At 44.5% G+C, this 16,259-nt stretch overlaps 1 protein-coding gene across 1 annotated transcript in view; it reads right to left on the bottom strand.

Moving 5' to 3' along the window:
* Positions 1-16,259, bottom strand: part of LOC147421290 (syntaxin-71-like) — a 39,226-nt gene that overhangs the window by 8,653 nt on the left and 14,314 nt on the right. The window contains exons 3-4 of the mRNA XM_086504335.1: positions 11,283-11,457; positions 11,077-11,162 (exon numbers count right to left, since the gene is read on the bottom strand). Coding sequence (XP_086360461.1) covers positions 11,077-11,162; positions 11,283-11,457 — 261 coding nt within the window. The remainder of the gene's footprint in view (positions 1-11,076; positions 11,163-11,282; positions 11,458-16,259) is intronic.

A 16,259-nucleotide genomic window follows, 5' to 3' on the forward strand; every position in this document is an offset into this window, starting at 1 on the left:
AGGAAGAATACGACACCAGAATGTTGTCAAACCCTCCTCCGGAAGCCCCACTCTCTATCGCGAGAGCGGTCTACTGTTGATTGCACAAATCTCTACAATGCTTGGACTTGCCGACGATGTCGACGACGATGAAGACGACGACGACACGGGCTGAAATCTGAAAACGCTAATGGCTGAAATCTGCAAATCTTTATCTACAATTCTGACCCTATGTCGGTGACGATGTCGATGGCGACGACGACGCACTGAAAACGCAGATACTGAAATCTACGTTTTCTGGGCTGAAACTGCAAACTTCAATGGATCTAACCGTGCGGCGAGGATCTGCTGCGGGAAGCTGACATCTGCGAGGTTCGGGGGTTCTACTGCGGAGTCCAGATGCTGAAAACTGAAAACGCTGGTGCCTGTGGTGGTTCCATCGCGGTGGATCTGCAAAACGCTGAGATGCCAGGTGATGCCAGGTTGATGCAAAACCACTAAGGCTGATTCTGGTTTTGCTGCAAAAACGCTAGGCTTCTGTTATAGTCTGTTACTGCCAGGGCTGATCTGCAATGCAAAACACTCGCTGTCTTCATGCAAAAACGTTAGGCTGGATCTGGGGTCTCCTTGCAGAAAACGCTAGGTAAACTACTTGGGGGGTCTTGCTGGGAAGATGCAGTGTTGAATGCCAGGTCCCTGTTGCCTCTTCTGCCAGAAAGTGCTAGCGCTAGCCCTACCCAGTTCCCAACAAAAGTAACTTAAAAATAATATGTGAAAATTGGCTAAAATAGGAAAAATAAGTCTATGCACTGTAAAAATGCTCCTGATGGGTCTGATGGATCTATGATGATCATGTTGTGTGCAACCAGAGGATATGCATCTACTCTAAGTGTCTGGACATGCACGGTCTGCAAACAGACTCACAAAAGAGCCAGAACACTTCCTAAGCTAGCTGAACTGAACCCATGTCATGAAGTAGCTTGTCCACGTACACATAGGGTTAGATGTGCACGTGACATCCCCTCCTTTTCAAAGTGAGGTACTGGTACCGAACTATATGGCGTCCAGGGAGATCGCCAACAACGTCTGGAATCCTGGAAAGGACTCTTCGTCGGCCGACTCTGATACGTGAGTCATGCGATACTTGAACTTCATAAAAGTCTGCAACGCTTGCTTCTTTGGGCCGCGCCGAAAACGACACAAAGTCTTCTGTGGCTCCTTCAATGCTTCAACTTCGTCTATAGTCATGCGTCTACCTTCTTTTAGAATCTCCAAGGCTGAAAATTCCTGAAATCGCTTCAACACAAAAACATGAACATACCCATTCCACGTAAAGTGACTAGAAAAATACTATTCCTCCGAAAAAACTGTGCATGCAATGCAGATGAACAAAGTGACGGAGTGCCAAACCGTTCATCAAACACACGCAAACAATGGGGTCTAATCTCCACTTTCTGACCTAAATCAATCAATTGTAGCAAAACACAATGGAAATACCGATGCTTGATGCTCAATCCTTCTTGTGCTCTTTCGGATACTGTGTCATGCCAAGGAAGAGACATGGAATGTGAATTCCTTGAATGCAAACATTTCATCTTTTCATGAGTAATCCGCATACATCCGTGCTCATTCATGAGTGAATCGTGCTCATCGTACAATGTCATGCCTATGAAAAGGGATCACATAAGGACGGTGACTAAAATACAGGAAAGCATCACGAAAGAAACACTCGAACAATGCGTGTTGACTAATCATTCGAACACATAATACTTCCTATGGGGATTCTTTGGACCTCGACTCGAGATCCAAGATCGGTTCTTCGTGATTGATCGAATCTGCAATGAGGTTAGCTTCGCTAGAAAAAGCATCAACTAAACCATCATCCTTGTGAACAATCACATCATTATCTTGCAAATCATCATGCTCGTGAATAATCACATCTTGATCATGCAAACCATCATGCTCGTGAATAATCACATCTTGATCATGCAAATCATGTGTGTCATGCTTTGGAAAAGAAGAGACTGAGAAAGTCTCCTTCTCCTTATGCTTTTCAATCTTCGCCTGCACATTAGAAATGAGAGATGAAGAATGAACAACTTGCTCTCCACGAATGACAATGGGAGAGTCACTTTTGGCATTGAAAGTGAACGTATTTTCCGCCCAATCAATGAGAGGGTTATGCTCACGAAATCATCGAATGCCCAAAAGCATCCTGAAAGAGGAGAGACTACGAATTTTCTGTGGAAGGATACTTGTTGAACAGTGAACAAAACATCAAGGCACTCTTGCGTGATGAGAGAGTCCATACCGGGAGAGAAGCCTGACACCTCGAAAGGAGATGTCTTGCGAACCTCCAAGCGGGCTCTTTCGACAAGAGAGTCACTAATCAAATCATGCATACTGACTAGGTCAAACAATATGACAAAACATTGACCCTTCACATGACCATAACACTTAATGAGAGACTCATCAATGGGAGAATCATGAGAGACTTGCGTCACACTCGCGTTCTCATTTATTGCATTGACATAGGAAGTGAGTTCTGTGGGTTCTTTAGAGTCATTAGATTCAAGCTTAGGACATGTTCTTTTTATGTGACCCTTGATGTGACAATGAAAACGACTTTCCTTAGAATAAATCCTTTGTACTTCCGACGTGATGTATCCTCCTAAATTTCCTTGTTCTGCTTTGTCATTTGGGGTGAGCTTAGGTTTAGCAATTGTGTTAGCTTTACCCTTAGGTTCATTTGGAGAGTTCTTTTCTGAGAGACTATTGGAAGATTGGTTAAAAGAGTTACCGTTCTTACCATTCTTACGGTTCTTACCATTCTAAGAGTTCTGAAAGTCTTGTTTTTCTCGGGCTTTCCCTTGTTGTGTTTCATCTCCTGTGCGAGAGCAATCGCTACCTCCTGTTGAGATCAATTGGGTCGAGGACTTCGACATCAAACTTGATATGGTCGTCCAACCCGAAAATCAAAGCCTCCTTGCGCTCATCATCCGATTTGCGTAATTGCGTGCCAAGCTGCAAAACACGATTAGAGAAAGACATAATTGGCATACCATTTTGCTTGAGACTGCGCCAATCGTCGTTCAACAGTGCTAGGTATTGTGGTGGAATAAACCGCGCCTTGAGCTGGTCTTGGAAGTCGGCCCAAGTGAAGGAAAGGGGCGTGCCTTCCTCGGCTTCCTCTAGGTGCGCGGTCAACTGTGCTTCTTGCCATGCGTGGTACCAATTTATGGCATCACCGGCAAGGTACATAGCTGCCGTCAAAACCTTGTTATTTCTTGTGTTCTTAGTTGTCGCAAAATAAGCATTAAATTGTAAGGTGCAAATGTTTGAACTTTGCTCAAGATGAGTTCTCGGAACTGTGCTCAAGGTTCCTTTTGTTATTATGGAAGGGAGAGCCTTCCGCTCTTAATGAGAGTGCAATGAACACAAACAAAGTGAATGGACACAGTGTGTGAAAGTGTATGAGACAAAGAAAGAGAGAGAGAAGAGAATACGACACCAGAGACGTAAAACCCTCCTCCGAAGGCCCCACTCTCTATGGCGAGAGTGGTCTACTTATGATTGCACAAATCTCTACAATGCTTGGACTTGCCGACGATGTCGACAACGATGAGGACAACGATGAGACGGGCTGAAATCTGAAAACGTTCAGGGCTGAAATCTGCAAATCTTGTATCGGCTGAAAACTGAAAATGCTGGTGGTTCTTGAGGTTCCATCGCGGAGAATCTGCAAAACGTTGGGATATAATGCAGATGCAAAAACGCTAGGGCTGAAAATCTGCTGTTGTCGCCGGTTGTTCTGCAAAAGCAAAATGCTAGGCTGATCTGCTGTGTCTTGACGACGCCGTGGCTGATCTACTGTGCACAAATCGCTAAGGCTGATCTGATGCAAAAACGCTAGGTACTTCTGTGGAGAACACGCCAGAGTAGTCACGGGGGTTGGTCTTGCTGAGAAGTTGCCTGTTGAGCAAGGTGCTCCTGCTGCCTCTTCTGCCAAAAAGTGCTAACTCTGGTTTGCTTATATATTATCTTAGCAAAATTGCCCTACCTACTTTCCAACAAAAGTCACTTAAAAATAATAAGTGAAAAATGTCAAAAATAGGAAAAATAGGTTAAATGCACTGGCAAAATTCCCCGGAATAGTTATGATGGATTCTGATGGGAATGCTTATGATCATGCTGTGTGCAACCAGAGGATATGCATCTACACTAAGTGTCTGAACATGCACGGTGTGCGAACAGACCCACAAAAGTGCCAGATCGCTTCTAAATCTAGACTGACTGGACTGACTGAACCCTTGTCGTGTTGTAGCTTGTCCACGAACACATAGGGTTGGATGTGTCACGTGACATAAATTGATGCAACCAAGAATGAATAATCGTAGCACCCATCTTACCATCATACTTACTGAACGTGATCTTCTTTGTGACGGGGTTGTTGGAGTCCAAATCTCGGCTTGCGCCACTTGATGAACCACCAACATCTTTGGCCGGCTCGGACTTCGAGGTGAGAACCTGTCGAACCAACTCTTGCATGCGTAGGTCCCTCTATATCTCACGCTCGGCCTCCAAGGTTGCTCGTCCTTTTTCGGCTGCTTCGCATGCTTGCTCACGCTCACGCTCAAAAACTGCCCTTCTTTCTTCGGCCGCTGCTCACGCTCGCGCTCCAAGGCTACCATTCTTCTTTGTGTTCACGATCCAAGTCGTCCTTTTGCTTTTCGGCCGCCAAGCGCGCTTGCTCACGTACACGCTCCAAGCTGGTCTTTTTTCTGCTTTTCTGTCCTCCGCCGCCAAGCGTGCTTGTTCATGCTCACGCTCCTCGATAGTGCGTTGCGCATCTTGGTGTAACATGTTGTCTATCATCGATTTGACCAAAGCCTCCATAGGACTTGGTGCAATCTGTGGCGTAGATGGGGAAGGGGGAGGGTCAAAAAAACCTCCTTGGTGGGAAAATTCTTCTTCACAACTTTCATGCTCATCACCTCCATGCAAAGTATCCATTCCGCTTTGGGTAATGACCATACACTGAAGTCTTGGGTTCTTAAGTTCACAAGGAACTTAGATTCTTGTGGGTCTTGAGTTCTTGGGTTCTTGAGGTTCTTGAGTTCTTGAGGCTCTTGAGGGTCTTGAGGTTCTTGAGGTTCTTCTTTAGCTTGCAATCTGTGTTAAAGAAGGATCTTCTCTTCACCCAAGCTCTTCTCTTTCCCGCGGGCGCACCCCTTGGCGGTCTTGCGCTCACACCAAGGTTGCTTTTTCCCACCTCACGTCGATTCGCCGACTGCTAAGTGCACGGTCCGCTCTCAATGAGTGAAAAGGGAAACAAGCGGAGGCAGGACAAGCCCTTCTTTCTTGGGTTTCCTGTCACTCTTCAAAAACACGATTAGGAATTGACATGCCCAAGTGGACTTGGGTTATGTGCGACCGCAACAAGCAAAAAAAATTATGTGGTTCTTGTGGTTCTTTCCTTGAGTGATACAGAACATTGTCAAAGCTCTGATACCAATGTAAGGTGCAACGGAAGTGAATGTTGCTCTTTGCTCAGGATGAGTGCTCCGAACTGTGCTCAAGGTTCCTTTTACTTACGGAAGGGCGAGCCTTCCGTTCCTTCAGTGAGAGAGTGCAAGTGATCACAAACAAAGTGGATAAACACTGTGAATGAAGATGCTAAGATTGAGAGATAGAGAGAGAAGAATATGACACCAGAATGTTGTCAAACCCTCCTCCGAAGGCCCCACTCTCTATGGCGAGAGCGGTCTACTATTGATTGCACAAATCTTTACAATGCTTCGACTTGCCGACGATGAGAACGACGACGAGACGGGCTGAAATCTGAAAACGCTAATGGCTGAAATCTGCAAATCTTTATTTGTTGAATTCTGACTCTATGTCGGTGACGATGTTGATGGCGACGACGACGCACTGAAAACGCAGATGCTGAAATCTACGTTTTCCGAGCTGAAACTGCAAACTTCGATGGATCTAACAGTGCGGCGAGGATCTGTTGCGGGAAGGTGAGATCTGCAAGATTCGCGGGTTCTACTGCGGAGTCCACACGCTGAAAACTAAAAACGCTGGTGCCTGTGGTGGTTTCGTCGAGGTGGGTCTGCAAAACGCTGAGATTCCAGGCTGATGCAAAAACACTAGGGCTGATTTTGGTTCAACTGCAAAAACGCTAGGCTTCTGCTATAGCCTACTACTGATCTGCAATGCAAAACGCTGGCTGTCTACGTGCAAAAACGTTAGGCTGGATTTAGGGTCTCCTTGCAGAAAACGCTAGGTAAACTGCTTGGGGGGGTCTTGCTGGAAAGACGCACTATTGGATGTCAGGTCCCTGCTGCCTCTTTTGCCAAAAAGTGCTAGCGCTAGGGTTTCTTATATACTTCCTTGTCAAATTGCCCTACCCAATTCCCAACAAAAGTGACTTAAAAATAATATCTGAAAATTGGCTAAAATAGGGAAAATAGGTCTATGCACTTTAAAAATGCTCCTGATGGGTCTGATGGATATACGATGATCATGTTGTGTGCAACCATAGGATATGCATCTACTCTAAGTGTCTGGACATGCACGGTCTGCAAACAGACTCACAAAAGTGCCAGAACACTTCCTAAGCTAGCTGAACTGAACCCATGTCATGAAGTAGCTTGTCCACGTACACATAGGGTTAGATGTGCACGTGACATCCCCTCCTTTTCAAAGTGAGGTACTGGTACCGAACTGTATGGCATCGAGGGAGATCGCCAACAGCGTCTGGAATCCTGGAAAGGACTCTTCGTCGGCCCACTCTGATACGTGGGTCATGCGATACTTGAACTTCGTAAAAGTCTGCAACGCTTGCTTCTTTGGGCCGCGCCGAAAGCGACACAAAGTCTTATGTGGCTCCTTCAATGCTTCAACTTCGTCTATAGTCATGCGTCTACCTTCTTCAAGAATCTCCGAGGCTGAAAATTCCTGAAATCGCTTCAACACAAAAACATGAACATACCCATTCCACGTAAAGTGACTAGAAAAATACTATTCATTCGAAAAAACTCTGCATGCAATGCAAATGAACAAAGTGACGGAGTGCCAAACCGTTCATCAAACGCACGCAAACAATGGGGTCTAATCTCCACTTTTTGACCTAAATCAATCAACTGTGGCAAAACACAATGGAAATACCGATGCTTGATGCTCAATCCTTCTTGTGCTCTTTCGGATACTGTGTCATGCCAAGGAAGAGACATGGAATGTGAATTCCTTGAATGCAAACATTTCATCTTTTCATGAGTAATCCGCATACATCCGTGCTCATTCATGAATGAATCGTGCTCATCGTACAATGTCATGCCTATGAAAAGGGATCACATAAGGACGGTGACTAAAATACAGGAAAGCATCACGAAAGAAACACTCGAACAATGCATGTTGACTAATCATTCAAACACATAATACTTCCTATGGGGATTCTTTGGACCTCGACTCAAGAGCCAAGATCGGTTCTTCGTGATTGATCGAATCTGCAATGAGGTTAGCTTCGCTAGAAAAAGCATCAACTAAACCATCATCCTTGTGAACAATCACATCAATATCTTGCAAATCATCATGCTCGTGAATAATCACATCTTGATCATGCAAATCATCATGCTCGTGAATAATCACATCTTGATCATGCAAATCATGTGTGTCATGCTTTGGAAAAGAAGAGACTGAGAAAGTCTCCTTTTCCTGATGCTTTTCAATCTTCACCTGCACATTAGAAATGAGACCATACACTTCGGGTAAAGACCATACACTCAAGTCTTGGGTTCTTAAGTTCACAAGGAACTTGGATTCTTGTGGGTCTTGAGTTCTTGGGTTCTTGAGGTTCTTGAGTTCTTGAGGCTCTAGAGGGTCTTGAGGTTCTTGAGCTTCTTGTGGTTCTTCTTTAGCTTGCAATCTGTGTAAGAGAAGGATCTTCTCTTCACCCGAGCTCTTCTCTTTCCCGCGGGCACACCCCTTGGCGGTCTTGCGCTCACACCAAGGTTGCTTTTTCCCACCTCACGTCGATTGGCCGACTGCTAAGTGCACGGTCCACTCTCAACGAGTGAAAAGAGAAACAAGGGGAGGTTGGACAAGCCCTTCTTTCTTGGGTTTCCTGTCACTCTTCAAAAACACGATTAGGAATCGACACGCCCTAGTGGACTTGGGTTACGTGCGATCGCAACAAGCAAAAAAAATTCTATGGTTCTTTCCTTGAGTGATACAGAACACTGTCAAAGCTCTGATACCAATGTAAGGTGCAGCGGAAGTGAATGTTGCTCTTTGCTCAAGATGAGTGCTCCGAACTGTGCTCAAGGTTCCTTTTACTTACGGAAGGGAGAGCCTTCCGTTCCTTTAGTGAGAGAGTGCAAGTGATCACAAACAAAGTGGATAAACACTGTGAATGAAGGTACTGAGATTGAGAGATAGAGAGAGAAGAATACGACACCACAATGTTGTCAAACCCTTCTCCGAAGGCCACACTCTCTATGGCGAGAGCGGTCTACTATTGATTGCACAAATCTCTACAATGCTTGGAGTTGCCGACGATGTCGATGACGATGAGAACGACGACGAGACAGGCTGAAAATCTGAAAACGCTAATGGCTGAAATCTGCAAATCTTTATCTGCTGAATCCTGACTCTATGTCTGTGACGATGTCGATGGCGACGACGACGCGCTGAAAACGCAAATGCTGAAATCTATGTTTTCCGGGCTGAAACTGGAAACTTCAATGGATATAACCGTGCGGCGAGGATCTGTTGCGGGAAGGTGAGATCTGCGAGGTTCAGGGGTTCTACTGTGGAGTCCAGATGCTGAAAACTGAAAACGCTGGTGCCTGTGGTGGTTCCGTCGCAGTGGATCTGCAAAACGTTGAGATGCCAGGCTGATGCAAAAACACTAGGGCTGATTTTGGTTCTGCTGCAAAAACGCTAGGCTTCTGCTATAGTCTGCTACAGCCGGGGGTGATCAACAATGCAAAACGCTGGCTGTCGTCATGCAAAAACGCTAGGCTGGACCTGGGGTCTCCTTGCAGAAAACGCTAGGTAAACTTCTTGGGGGGTCTTGCTGAGAAGATGCATTGTTGGATGTCAAGTCCCTACTGCCTCTTTTGCCAGAAAGTGCTAGCGCTAGGGTTTCTTATATCCTTCCTTGTCAAATTGCCCTACCCAATTCCCAACAAAAGTCACTTAAAAATAATATGTGAAAATTGGCTAAAATAGGGAAAATAGGTCTATGCACTGTGTAAATGCTCCTGATGGGTTCTAATGGAAATATGATGATCATGCTGTGTGCAACCAGAGGATATGCATCTACTCTAAGTGTCTGGACATGCACGGTCTGCGAACAGACTCACAAAAGTGCCAGAACACTTCCTAAGCTAGTTGAACTGAACCCATGTCATGAAGTAGCTTGTCCACGCATACATAGGGTTAGATGTGCACGTGACATGTGAAGCACCGCTATCAAGAATCCAATCACAAGCATCTCGAACCGCAAGCACCATCTCAACTTCCGATGTCCCTGGAGAGTTTTTTGGGGGTAGAATCTACAAATGAACAAAACCAGGTGACTATACTGCTGATGTAGAAGTCGAAGCATCTCCAACTCACTTTGGACAATTCCGCCAATAATGGCCTTTTATAATTGCAATGTTGATCTGCCTTCAAAGCATCCCTTCCAGCATCACTCTTCTTTAGATTGTTGTTGCTTTTCAACTCACCCTTCAGCTTTTTCTTCTTCTTGTTGGAAGAACTAGCCAAGGCTTCGCAGCCTAACTTCTTCCCCGCATTGAACCACTCCTCTTGGTCAACACCATTGAGACAATCTCACCACAAAAAATATTATTCACCCTGCCACTCGTAATAAGCGAAGAGAAGAAATTGGAATATCGAGGAGGTAGCTGGGCCAAAATCTAGATAGCCATGTCCTTTGAACTAATCAGCTTTCCTATATGAAGTATCTCTTGGTGAAGTTCCTGCATCTTTTTGATATGATGACGTAGACGCACATTTACTAGCAAAACTCCCCAACACTGGAGACTCTGACCCAGGAAACCCTAGGAACAAGGTCCTGCCTCATGCCAGCCCACCGGGTGGGCAAAACCGGGAATGCACCTCCGAAAACGTCTACCTCAGATACGGCCAGGCACACACACATAGTGACCCTTCCAAGCACGTGCCCAAGGGTGGCTATGGTTGCTCGAAAGTGTCTCTCTCCAAATGTTCCTCTTTTCTTAGTGGCAATCATCGATCTTGATGCAAATATGGTGCCTTGGTGGAGATGGCAGTGGTGTTGGTTGGTTGAGCCGTCGGTGATACAAAGGTAAGAGTCTGAATTTCGAAGGTTCTCCAACAGACTTGCAACCTTGCATCCAAAAGGTGTTCGGTGGCCTATTTCTACTACAACTCCTCTTCACAGCTGCCCATTTCTGCAATGGTGGCATCTTCTGCCTTCAGGCTATGATGTAATTTGATGGGTATAAAGCCTCCTTTTATGAGAGAGAGAGAGAGAGAGAGAGAGAGAGTTGAAATAAAATGAAATGAAATGTTACATTAAACGTCTTTAAAAGGCCAAAATGACCTATGAGACCAAACTGATACAATCCTTGTGGATCTAATCCAATGTTTGGGTACAAAAATAAATTGAAGTGAAGTGAAAGACTAAAAAGACTAAAACTTAATTTTGAGTGGTAGCCATGCGAAGCGATACGAACCTTCACCATTGCCTTAGAAAGGCAATCCCCCCTTGGCGACCTGACGACATATTCCAAGTCCTTAGGGACTGTTCCCATATGCGGGTGTCTGCGTGTGATGGGATGCCTCTCTCCCTACCTGTGAGGTCGTTGTACATAGGGTGTGTGCGTGTGTTTCAAAGTTCTTGTACTCCCTAAAAATATATATATATACTAAAACTAAAAGACTAAAATCGTCAGACTAAAATCATCATCATCATCGTCAATGCCAGAGAGAGAGAGAGAGAGAGAGAGAGAGAGAGAGAGAGAGAGAGGCAAAATTTTCAAGCAACATAACAGAGACATTTCGACTGCTTTTAACACCACACATCAAAAGCCTGAGAAGAACCTGTTTGTGTTTGCGCATCTCATACTCCTGTCTAAACTGATTAGATTCTTCAGTTTGCTGAAAATATTCTGGACGCATGATGTCAGCTGTACAAACACAGTATAGGTACAGATTAGGATTTATCATAGCAGCTTAAATTCTATAAAATCACAAAACAAAACAGCAATAAAAATGAAGACGTAAATGGCTAGCCTGAAAATTCTAACCTTGGTTAGCATTGTCAATTTTGATCTCCATACGATTGGCTGCAGCCTTTCCTCCCCACAAACTTGGTTTTGCAGCTCCCATAGTAGATCCATCAGGAATAGTATCAAGTTTTTCTGACAAGGCCAACACCATATCTGGACGTGCAGCTAAATCCTCTTTTGTAAGTCCTTTGACCTGCCAAAGACATGCTCTTTAATTTGATTAAATTTTGTCAAAGCTCAGTTTTTGGTAGCCGAAATATCTTGTAACAGCGAATGGTTTCCCTCTCCAAATCTTTAATGAGCTGTCCACTTCACATAATTACATTTTACAACCTTTTAACTGTGTAACATCTCTCTTCAAGCATATACTTTGATTCTAAAACCCACTATTTAAATACTTTGATATCCTCACAACAATTTTGTTCAATTTCAATTTTCTTTAAAAACTCTCAAAATGCCTTGCAAGCTAACCTAAATGAGTGTGTTGGAGAAAGTGCGCTAGTCACAAACTCATTATTCTTTGCATATAAAATAATATAATCACGCTCAAGAGGGCTTGTCAGCTATGACTTAAGCCTTGTAAGCAGAGAGAGTCACGTAAATCAAATCTGCTGACTCATCTTTATTTGTGGACATGTTCAGAAGAAGCCACTTACAAAATCAATTTAGTATAACGATGCCAAGTGCCAATCGTTCGCTCGTTCGTTCACCATTCATGCACTCAACTTTCTCCACCTCCCTTCTTAGATATCAAAGTCCAGCATATGGTAACATGCACATGGACATTCAATGCATGCTAATGGCCTTAGGAGTAGGACCAAAGTGAGCTTTCAAACGCACAAGACCGTGAATGGAGATAGGAAAACCTGGGTGACAAGTTGCCAAGAATCTTATTTCAGGTGCAGGAGAAAAGGGTGAATTGGGTGATGATCTTGGCTGCAACCACGAGCAAACCTCCTCTTGGGACCGAGGAGCCAATGGATCTCGGATCTATCATGACAAATCTCCTCGAAAACGGCGTCCTTCACATATCACCCACTGAACGGGCACGGGGACTCCATCTGCAATGCAACCCACAAAGGAGGGGGTCAAAGCGGAGAGACAATGAAGCACTAGAGAGAGAAACACCTATCGTTGACAAAAATACTAGAGAGAGGAAAAACATTGGTGAATGAAAAACGTTATAGAGAGGCAAATTGCAACACACAGAAACGCTAGAGAGAGTGTATGTTTGCCCCAAACACTGGCTGCTCTCCCAATCACTCATATGCATAAAGACTTAAGAGGGTAAAGGGGGGGTGCCTATCTATATAGGGTGTTTAGAGAGTGTGGTGGCGGATGCATTGTCTCAAAAACCTTATAGGTTTTGGCTATTTCAGCAATTCATTACCACAGCTTCGAGGATATGGTAGATTAGTGCGCCACAAATCCAGATTTTGAAGACATCTTTGACCGACGACCAAGTGGGAAAGTGGTTGCCCGCTATCCGCCCATGGAAGGTTATTTGATGCGGGGAGGGGGGGGGACTACTTGTGTGTGACACGAGCGTTGAGAAATACGGTTTTGACACCGTGCCACTGTCCACCTTTTTCGGGTCATTGCGGCATAGAAACCACCAGTGACAGGTGTGCAATGGTCCTTCTACCGGCCGAGGATCAAAAAGGATGTGGACGAGTTTGTTTGATATGCCAAAAGGTCAAGTTTAATAGGCATAAGGCACCACGTCTTTTGCAACCTTTACCGGTCCCTAGCCACCCATGGAAAAGTATAGCAATGGATTTTATCTTCCTAAGACTCAGAGTGGGCATGATGACATTTGAACCGTCATCGACAGATTTAATAAGCAAGCTCATTTTGTAAGGTGCAGCGGAATGAATGTTGTATTTTCTCAAGATTAGTGATCTTTATTGCTCAAGGTTCCTTTTAGTTCTTAGGGAAAGAGAGAGCTTTCCCTCTTGTAGAGTGTTGTGGTCACGAACAAAGTGAGTGGATATTGTGCGTGCAAGTGAATGAGACTGAGAGAAGGAGAGAGAAGAGATACGACACCTGAGAGGTTGTAAAACCCTCCTCCGAAGGCCCCACTCTCGTCGGCGAGAGTGGTCTACTTTGATTGCACAAAGGCGTACAATGAGAATGCAATGGACTGATGCAATGGGACTATGCCGATGACGACGACGGTGATGACGACGACGACTTGGGCTGAAACTATGGATCTTTTATCTGCTGATTTTCATGGTCTTCTTGGTGGCTGAAAATGACTGTTTTGGCTGCGTTTTGATGGCTGAAAATGGCTGGGGGGAATCAGCTACTGTGTCACAGGGCTGAAAACGTTGTAGATCTGATGTAGTTGAGGGCTGAAGACAAAAACGTTGGCTGGTTCTGCCTATTGCCAAAAACGCTGGGCTATTGGAGGTAAAAATGCTAATGGGCTGAATTAGCAAAACGCTATTGCTGATGAATTCTGGCGATGGATCCACAATCTGCTAACGCTAGGGTGTAGAGGGTGAGGGCAAGGACTGCCAGTGAGGAAAAACACCAAGGGTGGAGTTTTACTGCTGGGAACAGAAAACGCTAGAGGTCTCTGGGGGGTACTGCTGAGAAGTTGCCTGTTGAGCGGGAAGCTCCTGCTGCCTCTTTTGCCATTTAGTGCTAACTTGGGTTTGCTTATATATTAACTTAGCAAAATTGCCCTACCTACTTTTGTTGGAAAGTCACTTAAAAATAATAAGTGAAAATAACCAATAAACAGGAAAATAGGCTAAATGCACTGGAAAATTCCCCTAACTGATGCTAATGGATTCTGATGGAAATTCCGATGATCATGTTGTGTGCAATCGGAGGATATGCATCTATGCTAAGTGACTGGGCATGCACGGTCTACGAATAGACTCACAAAAGTGCCAGATCACTGCTAATCTAGACTTGACTAAACTAACTGAACCCTGCTGTGGTGTAGCTTGTCCACGGACACATAGGGTTGGGATGTGTCACGTGACATCCCCTCCTTTTCAAAGTGAGGTACTGGTATGGCGTCGAGGGAGATCGCCAACAGCATCCGGAATCCTGGAAGGGACTCTTCGCCGGCCCACTCTGATGTGTGGGTCGTGCGGTACTTGAACTTCATAAAGGTCTGCAACGCTTGCTTCTTTGGGCCGCGCCGAAAGCGACTCAGTCTTCTGCGGCTCCTTTGATGCTTCAACTTCGTCTAGTCTTGCTTCTTTCGTCTTCAAGAATCTCCATGGCTGAAAATTCCTGAAACCATCTCCAACACAAAACCATGAACATACCCATTCCATGTATAGTGAAGGAAAAAAAAACTTGTCTTCTCTAAAGACTGTGTATGCAATGTAGATGAACATAGAGACGGAGTTACAACGCGTTCATCAAACACATGCAAACAATGCGATCGAATCTTTTCTGTTTGATCGAAATCAATCAACTGTGGCAAATCACAATGGAAATGCCCATGCTTGGTACTCATACAATCATGTGCTCGTTCAAAAACTGTGTCATGCCAAGGAAGAGACATGGAATGTGACTTCCTGACATACAAACTTTTCAACTTTTCCTGCACAATCCGCATACATTCGTGCTCATCCATGAGAGAAACGTGCTCAACATTCACTATGTCATGCCTAGGAAAAGGGATCACATAACGATGATGACTAAAATACAAGAAACCTTCACGAATGAAACACTCAAACAATGCGTGCGTACCAATCATGCGAACACACAATACTTCCTGTGATGGTTCTTGGGACCAAGGCTCGAGAGTCAAGATCGCTTCTTCGGATCTATCGAATCGTCTTGTGGGGAATCTGTGGACCTCGACTCGAAAGCCAATATCGATTCTTAGTGATTAATCGAATCTACAACGAGGTTAGCTTCGCTAGGAACAGCATCCACTAACACATCATCCTTGTGAACAATCACATCTTGTTCATGCAATTCATCATGCTTGTCTTTATTATCCAAATCATCATGCTTCTCATAATCATGCAAATCCTGTGTCATGCTGTGGAGAAAGAGAGACTAAGAGAATCTCCTTATCCCGAATCCTTTCAATCTTGTCCTGCATATTAGCAATGAGAGATGGAGAATGAGCAATGTCCTCTCCATGAATGACAATAGGAGAATCACTTTTGGCATTGAGAGTTATAGTGTTAGTCAGAAAATCCATAAGAGCGTCATTATCACGAAACCATCGAATGCCCAAAATCATATCACATCCTAAGAGAGGAGAAACAACAAATCTTCTAGTGAAGGCAGTCTGTTTAATTGCAAATAACACATCAAGGCATTCCTCGGTGATGAGAGCGTCCATGTCAGGACGAAAGCCCGAGACCTTGATAGGAAATCTCAGACTAACTTCGAGGCGGGCTCTCTCAATAAGAGAGGAACTGATCACATCATGCATACTACCTGGGTCAAACAATATGACAAAACGGTGCCCCGACGTACAACCATAACATTTAATGAGAGAATCATCAATGGGAGGGTCCTGAGAAACTTTGGGCACAAGCGTGTTATCATTCATTGCATTGACAGATGTAGTGGGTGCTATGGGTTCTTTAGAGTCATTCGATTCAAGCTTAGGACATGTTCGTTTTATGTGACCCTTAATGTGACAATGAAAACAATGACCTTCCTTAGAATAAGTGCTTTGTTCTTCCGACGTGATATAACCTCCTACAATTCCTTGTGCTACCTTTTCATCCGAAGTAAGCTTAGGTTTAGCAATTGTGTTAGCCTTATCCTTAGATTCATTGGAAGAATTCTTTGATGAGATATTGTTGGTAGATTGGTTAGAAGAGTGATCATTCTTACCGTTCTTACCGTTCTGAGGAGTCTACGAGGTACTTGTGGAAGTCTTGTTCTCTTTAGGCTTTCCCTTGTTGTGCTTCATCTCCTGTGCAAGAGCAATCGCTACCGCCTTGTTGAGATCGATTGGATCGAGCACCTCGACATCGTACTTGATATACTCGTCCAATCCAA

The sequence above is a fragment of the Adiantum capillus-veneris genome, chromosome 28, assembly GCF_014529385.1.
Source record: "Adiantum capillus-veneris isolate H3 chromosome 28, ASM1452938v2, whole genome shotgun sequence".
NCBI classification, from domain to species: domain Eukaryota; kingdom Viridiplantae; phylum Streptophyta; class Polypodiopsida; order Polypodiales; family Pteridaceae; genus Adiantum; species Adiantum capillus-veneris.